General features: G+C 47.5%; 1 protein-coding gene across 1 annotated transcript; it reads left to right on the forward strand.

Annotated features, from left to right (window-relative positions):
- The first annotated feature begins 585 nt into the window (after positions 1–585).
- Positions 586–3,098, forward strand: EIF1 (eukaryotic translation initiation factor 1). Its single transcript, XM_068977166.1, has 4 exons — positions 586–737; positions 1,432–1,595; positions 1,740–1,841; positions 2,247–3,098. The coding sequence occupies exons 1-4, from the start codon at positions 707–709 to the stop codon at positions 2,289–2,291; spliced, it is 342 nt and encodes a 113-aa protein (XP_068833267.1). The 5' UTR covers positions 586–706; the 3' UTR covers positions 2,292–3,098.
- The last annotated feature ends 4,579 nt before the right edge of the window (positions 3,099–7,677 follow it).

Consider the following 7,677-nt stretch of genomic DNA (forward strand, 5'->3'; position numbering starts at 1 on the left):
CTTAAAGTAGATTAACCCATTTTTAGATTAGATTCATCTAAATGATAAATTAAGTAATAAGGTTTTGGTCGTGCAGCCCCAAATCCGTCAAGGAGTAAATCTGTAAAGTAGGGAATTGGGTGGGTTCATACATAGCGAGAATTTGTCGTGTTTGGGACTGTCAGCATCTAAATCCTCTCTAAGAAGTGCCAAATCTACCCCACGAAAAGACCCGCCCGGCAACAGGGTCAAGAAGGCAGAACCCTCCAGATCATAGTACGCAGGCGTGACCGAAACCTCCGCCAGTTGTCTGCGCCGCTGTCACCCTCCTCCAGCACTGCGCAGGCGCTGAGACAGACCAACCTTTCCCTCCCCCTTCCATCTCTCCCCTAGTCGAGAGGACGCCCTCCCGCAGCACACAGTTCCTGCGCAAGCGCCGTCCCGCGTCCCCGCCCGAAGGCCAATTGGAAGCGGCGGCGGCTGGGCGCAGGGGGCACAACGCCGTGGGTGGGGCCTGGACGTGAGGGCAGCGCGCTGGCGTCACAGGGGCGGCTATATAAGTGAATACAGGGGCCACCCCTCCGCCCCAGTCACTGAGCCGCCGCCGAGGACTCAGCAGTCTCCCCCTTGAGCCCCCTCGCTTCCCGACGCTCCATCCCCCCTGCCCGCCTTCTCCCGCCGCCGCCTTCCGCAGGCCGTTTCCACCGAGGAAAAGGAATCGTATCGTATGTCCGCTATCCAGAACCTCCACTCTTTCGGTAAGTCCCAGAAAGTCCCGAGGGGAGGAAGGCCCCGGTGGGGCGCTCCGGCCCTCAAACAGGGCCAAGAAAGCTGCTAAACGTTGTAGGTCTTCGTAAACTCGGGCGGAGGGGAACTGTCGTGGCCCGCGGGCTGTGGGGCCGCGGCCTGGGCCTTAGAGTTGGCCCCTGAGCGCGACCGGAAGGAGCGGGCGAGAGGTCAGCCCTTGGGCGGGCTTCGCGTCTCGGGTGGCGCATTTACTAATGGCTCCCGGGCCTCTTCGGGCCACACCCGCCCCTCCCGCCACCCATGCGTCACGTCCGGTACGTCACCGCCGTTGTCACGGTGTCGGGAGGGAGAGGCGGCGCCAGGCCTAAATGACACCCGCGCGCGCCAATGGGGCGGGAAGTGTGGCCCCGCCTTAGAGCTCGGGTTCCGGCCGGTTGCATCAGCTGGGTGGGGCGCCGCCGGCCTGCCCTGGCTCCCCCGACACGTGATCTGCTTCCCAGGGCGGGCCTGGGGCAGGAAGCCCAGGCTGGGAAAGCTGGCCGTCCCGGACTGACCTGTTTGAGGAGAGCCAACAAAGAACATGTCTGATCCGACCAAGCCCTGACGATTTCAGTATCAGTTTCTGCACGCAGAAGAGATCCAGTGGAAGGGTGGCAGTGGCATCTGAGCTCAACATCACTAAACGAGCTTGACCTTTCTTCCCAGACCCCTTTGCTGATGCAAGTAAGGGTGATGACCTGCTTCCTGCTGGCACTGAGGATTATATCCATATAAGAATTCAACAGAGAAACGGCAGGAAGACCCTTACCACTGTCCAAGGGATCGCTGATGATTACGATAAAAAGAAACTAGTGAAGGCGTTTAAGAAGGTAGGTTTTTTAATGAGATTTTAGGAAAGTCGTATTTACCCTGCCTCCATGGAGCTGCTGAATTGTATTACTTACTGAAAGGGTTATTACTGGCATTCAAACTGTTGCTTGGCCTAATTTGTTTGACTTGTGGTGTTCTTGCAGAAATTTGCCTGCAATGGTACTGTAATTGAGCATCCAGAATATGGAGAAGTGATTCAGCTACAGGGTGACCAGCGCAAGAACATATGCCAGTTCCTGGTAGAGGTGAGTTCTGTTGCTTTTTGTTGCTACATTTGTGCCTCTTCCCTGGCTAACTAATCTCAGCTCTGCCTGGTCTGTTTTTATAAGGCTACGCCAAACAGTTTTTGAAGTTCGTAGTGTATTTCTGGAAAGGAGGGATCTGTCCACCTAAAAGTTTACTAGTTTGGATCTAGTTTAAGGATGTTGTGCACATAGACACTAAAACAGGATGTCTGGTTGGCTATTCTTAAGTGACAAAATCTTATTACACCACCGATGATAAACTGAGTGTACCCTGAGTTCAGTGCATCTTGGCTCTGGGACTTTTCTTGGCCAAGTGTAGAAGTAGGAAGAGAGGATTGTTGTCATCAGAAACGGAGGCTCCCTTTAACTCTGCTCCCTCTTAAACTGCCCTTTTTTCCTTTGCAGATTGGACTGGCTAAGGACGACCAGCTGAAGGTTCATGGGTTTTAAGTGCTTTTGGCTCACTGAAGCTTAAGTGAGGATTTCCTTGCAATGAGTAGAATTTCCCTTCTGTCCCTTGTCACAAGTTTAAAAACCTCACAGCTTGTATAATGTAACCACTTGGGGTCTGCTTTTAACTTGGACTAGTGTAACTCCTTCATGCAATAAACTGAAAAGAGCCATGCTGTCTAGTCTTGAAGTCCCTCATTTAAACAGAGGTCAAGCAGTAGGCGCCTGGCAGTGTCCAGCCTGAAACAAAGCAGTAACAGTGATGTTTCAGCCAAGTCCAGAGCCCCAGGGTCACAGATGGCTATGTCTGGCCGGAAGCTCCTCGGCAGTCCCTCTGCAAAGTTCCCTGCCCTGAGAACATGTCACCACCTGAAGAGTCCTCGATGAAGTGGAGAGTGGAGGATGGGTGAGGCAGCTGTACTGCTAGAGGGTGCCTTCGGTGATGAGGGAAGGATCCTGTGACATCTACAACGTGACTGGGTGGGCAGGGCTTAGAGCATCCACCCTCCAGTGAGGTGACAGGACATCTGGCTTGCCACCAAGGTCTTCATGACCAGACCTGTCCTCGCTAATCGACATCCAAACTAGAATGTGAGGCCAACCTTCTATCCGTTAAACTTTTGACAAGGGAACAAATTTCAAACCAATGTTATCAGTCACGTAGCTGTAGAGCTTGCAACTTAACTAGCAACAGCTGCCCAATGCCGTGTGAAGTAAACTGGTTTTTTGGTTTTTTCCCCCTCTTCAGTTTTAATGTTATGTAATGTATTTAAACCCTTATTTAAATAAAACTTGTTTTCAGAAACATTTGATTTGCAGATTCTGTTTAATATATAATCAATCACGTGCATGTGGAGGAACCACAGAAAATGGCAACGGAGGATACATCTGGACCCACAGCTCCTTAACTGGGCCCTGACCCTCTTGGCCAAGAAAAAGTAGTGAGCTTGTCCCTCCAAGCACAGTCCCAGCCCGCTTTGTTAGCCGTTGTGTAAGCATTTGCTCAGTGCTCTGTTGTCTCAGTGTCCTGAAAAGACCTGCTGAGAAGGGTCGTGAAAAGTCAACACTTGTCTACTTAGTCACCAGACCATCTGTTGGCCTCTGGGATGTGTGATGAGTTGGTGTAGAGGCCACCTCGGAACCATGACAGTGAATGTGTCTGTGGAACCAATGTGACTTGGGTGGATCTCAGGAGATAACAGCATAATCGCATCTATTTGATGCTTAAGAAAAATGAGATGTGGAAATTTGCAAGGCTAGTAGGTGCTAACATGTTTTCTAGGACCCAGGGCTCCACTCCTCTTCCCACCAGATGACCTAAATGTTTTACAGAGTTTGCCTGTTTGGTATATGCAAGGAATTATGGGACTCAAGATTCAGGCTAGTCAGACAGACATCCTGTGCTCGAATGCTGACCCCAGATAGGAATGTGAGACTGGCATACAGCCATACAGCTTCTGACACAAGGCAGAGGTCCAGGCCACCAGTGGCTTGGCAGAAGAGCTGCAGCATCTCAGGATTCAGAAATCTTTCTCACCACCCTCATCCAGGCCCTATAAGGCTAGGGAAGGCTCCATAAAGGTGTCATCTGAAGCAGGGCATTCCAGGCAAGGAGGAGTCAAGACCCAGATGTGACAACCCAATGTGTGTGAGGAAGCCATGGTAGGACCATTTAACTGGAACAAAGCCCGTGCATAGACCCTGATGCAATACTTAACTATATGCCAGGCTGGTGCTAAGTGACTCATTTAACAGTGGGGACTCAGTCCCATGGTGGAAAAGAGGGAATTGGAGAAGAGGGCTGGGTGGAAGGTTGGAGTAAGAGCTGAGTGGCCTGAGCCACAAGCCAAGACTTTTTGATACTAATATGCAAAGAATCAGAGTAAAGAGTGTCTCCCAGGGATCTTGCTGGTATTCCAGTAGTTAATAGTCCCTCCCACTGTAGAGAGCACAAGTTGATCCCCTTTCACGGAACTAAGATCCTGCATGCTGTGTGGCCCAGCCCCAAAAGTGAGTGATTAACAAGATGGTTAATGAAATTTATGGCCAAAAAGTCTCCCAGCTCTGCTCCTTGGTTCCTCTCTCCCACCCCCAGTTACTTCTCTGCCTCCTCTTTCCCCTCTCTCCCATCTCCTGCCCACTCCCAGGCATCAGCCCCCAGTGCCTACCCTCTGAAACAGGGACAAAGACTGCAGACTGGTCAGCTAAAATGAAAGCCTGTTGTATTTTAAATCTATAAATAGGTCAAAGAAACCCAGTATGTTCCAGAACAAACATTGTATCAGAAGGTTCTCGATTTGACCTTCCTTGTTTACCAACCTGGGTAGTTCCTCCTTGTGGCGTCAGGGTCAAAAACTTTACTATTAATCTGAAAAAGAATGTATGTATAACTGAACCACTATACTGTCCACCTGAAACTTAACACATTGAAAATCAACTACAATAAAAGCTTTTTTTTAAAGGAATTAAAATTTTAAATCTATATAGGAAAAGAATCTGAAAAAGGTTGAATATATGTATATGTGTAATTGAATCACTATGCTCTATACCTGAAACGAGCACAACATTGGCAATCAACTATATTCCAATAAGCTTCCCTGGTGGTGCAGAGGTTAAGGCGTCTGCCTGCAATGTGGGAGACCTGGGTTCGATCCCTGGGTCAGCAAGATCCCCTGAAGAAGGAAATAGAACCCACTCCAGTATTCTTGCCTGAAGAATCCCATGGACGGAGGAGCTTGGTGGGCTACAGTCCACGGGTCGCAAAGAGTTGGACACGACTCCAATAAGGTATTTTTTTAAAAGGACACAACAGAAACAACACTTTACTACTACTGACTGTTCACCATTACTTTGAAATTAAGAGCTCCCTGATTAGTTTTTAGCTTTTAAGGAGATAAGACATTATTTCAAAATTAGCTCATAACCTGAGGCTTTGGCAGTTTCTTCTCTTATCTCCAATTTAGATTGATAAAATGCATTGTTCTTGGGAGAACCTATTGAAAATTCAGATTCTAAGCCTGTCCCAGGATAGTTTGGCTGTATTGGGTATTGGCTAAACAGTGCCCAGGTCCCAGCTACTTTTCAAGGGCCTAAAAAAGAGGCCTAAGAACTGAAGGGAAATGTATTATCTCCTAAACTTGACTCCAAAACTGCAAAATCATGATTAACTGTTTAACACTATAGAAGGTAACATCGTCAGTACCTACAATGTAATTCCTCTGTGGGCTTCCCAGGTGGCGCTAGTAGTAAAGAATCTGCCTGCCAATGCAGGTAGATGTAAGAGATGAGGGCTCAGTCCCTGGGTCAGGAAGATCCCCCTGGAAGAGCGCACAGCAACCCACTCCAGGATCCTTGCCTGGAGAATCCCATGGGCAGAGGAGACTGGCAGGCTACAGTCCTTAGGGTCACAGAGTAGGACACGACTGAAATGATTTAGCGTGCATGCATGGAAGCATAATAAAGGTTCTCATGAAAGAATCATTTTTAAGGGAGTCCACGTGGCACCAGTGGTAAAAAAAAAAAAAAAAAAAACCAACCTTGTGGGTAGGAGATGCAGGAGACATGGGTTCAATCCCTGAATTAGGAAGATCCCCTGGAGAAGGAAATGGCAACCCACTTCAGTGTTCTTGCCTGAAAAATTCCAAGGACAGAGGAGCCTGGCAGGCTATGGTCCATGGGATTGCAAAGAATTGGACAGACTGAGCAAGCAGGCACCAGGCAGATTGTAAAATTTATAAACATCTTATTTAAAATGTTACAGAAATACTTCCACCTCAAAAGTTACAAAAATATTATTTTAATATGAACAAAAAAAAAGTTACAGAAAATGTATGTCTGTTTGGCCTATGGGTACCTTTTTATTCATTTGGTATGAGGTGTGATGGAGCCTCTGAGGATGTTACAGAAGCCTGCCAACTCCAGGAAATGGCCCTACCTTTAGGTCCAGAGATTCTGATCCAGAAGCTCTGATGGGAGCCCAAGGACTGGCCTTTTTAGCCAGTATCAGCCGATTCCTATTGGGAGAGCCATAGACTCCACTTGAAGCACTGCTGTGGCTAATGGGAAGCTATTGAGGAACCTGAGAAGCATGTATGCAGGTTAGAAGAAGCACAGTTAGAACCACAGATGGCACAATGGACTGGTTCAAATTGGGAAAGGAGTACATCAAGGCTATATATTGTCACCCTGCTTATTTAACTTATATGCAGAGGACATCACATGAAATGCCAGACTGGATGAAGCACAAGCTAGAATCAAGATTGCCAAGAGAAATACCAATAACCTCAGATATGCAGATGACACCACCCTAATGGCAGAAAGCAAAGAAGAACTAAAGAGTCTCTTGAAGGTGAAAGAGGAGAGTGAAAAAGCTGGCTTAAAACTCAACATTCAAAAAACTAAGATGATGGCATCTGGTCCCAACACTTCATGGCAAACAGATGAGGAAAGAAATGGAGACAGCAGCAGACTTTATTTTCTTGGGCATCCAAAATGCAGATGGTGATTGCAGCCATGAAATTAAAAGATGCTTGCTCCTTGGAAGAAAAGCTATGACAAACCTAGGCAGCATATTAAAAAGCAGAAACATCACTTTACTGACAGAGGTCCATATAGTCAAAGCTATGGTTTTTCCAATAGTCATGTACAGATGTGAGAGCTGGACCATAAAGAAGGCTGAGTGCCAACGAATAGATGCTTTCGAACTGTGGTGCTAGAGAAGACTCTTGAGAGTCCCTTGGACAGCAAGGAGATCTTATCAGTCAATCCTAAAAGAAATCAACCCTGAATATTCATTGGAAGGACTAATGCTGAAGCTGAAGCTCCAATACTTTGATCACCTGATGCTAAGAACCAGCTCATTGGAAAAGACCCTGATGCTGGGAAGGATTGAAAGCAGGAGGAGAAGAGGGCGACAGAGGATGAGATGGTTGGATGGCATCACTGACTCAATGGACATGAGTTTGAGCAAGCTCCAGGAGACGGTGAAGGACAGGGAAGTCTGGCGTGCTGCAAATGGGGTCACAAAGAGTTGGATATGACTGAGCGACTGAACAGCAACTGAGGAACTTTGAGCAGAAAAGAGACATCATCAGAGGTAAACTTGAGGGCCAATCAAGAGTATTTTATTTAAAGATGGTTGAAAAAGGGGTGACCAAGGATTACCAGCAGCTGAGAAACCAAACCCTGAGAGTTTGTGTATAATGTACATGAGTGCATTTTCTTCATAGCTTCGATCAGATTCTTTTAAAGGAAGCCATTACCCAAAACGGTTAAGAATCACTGGTCCATGATTTCTTTCAGAGGCTTGCAAAGCCTCAGGGATTATCAAAGGTTTTCCAGGCACATCCCTTCAAGCAGTAACAGTGCCTATTTCAATATCGATTTT

The sequence above is a fragment of the Capricornis sumatraensis genome, chromosome 8 (assembly GCF_032405125.1).
Source record: "Capricornis sumatraensis isolate serow.1 chromosome 8, serow.2, whole genome shotgun sequence".
NCBI lineage: Eukaryota > Metazoa > Chordata > Mammalia > Artiodactyla > Bovidae > Capricornis > Capricornis sumatraensis.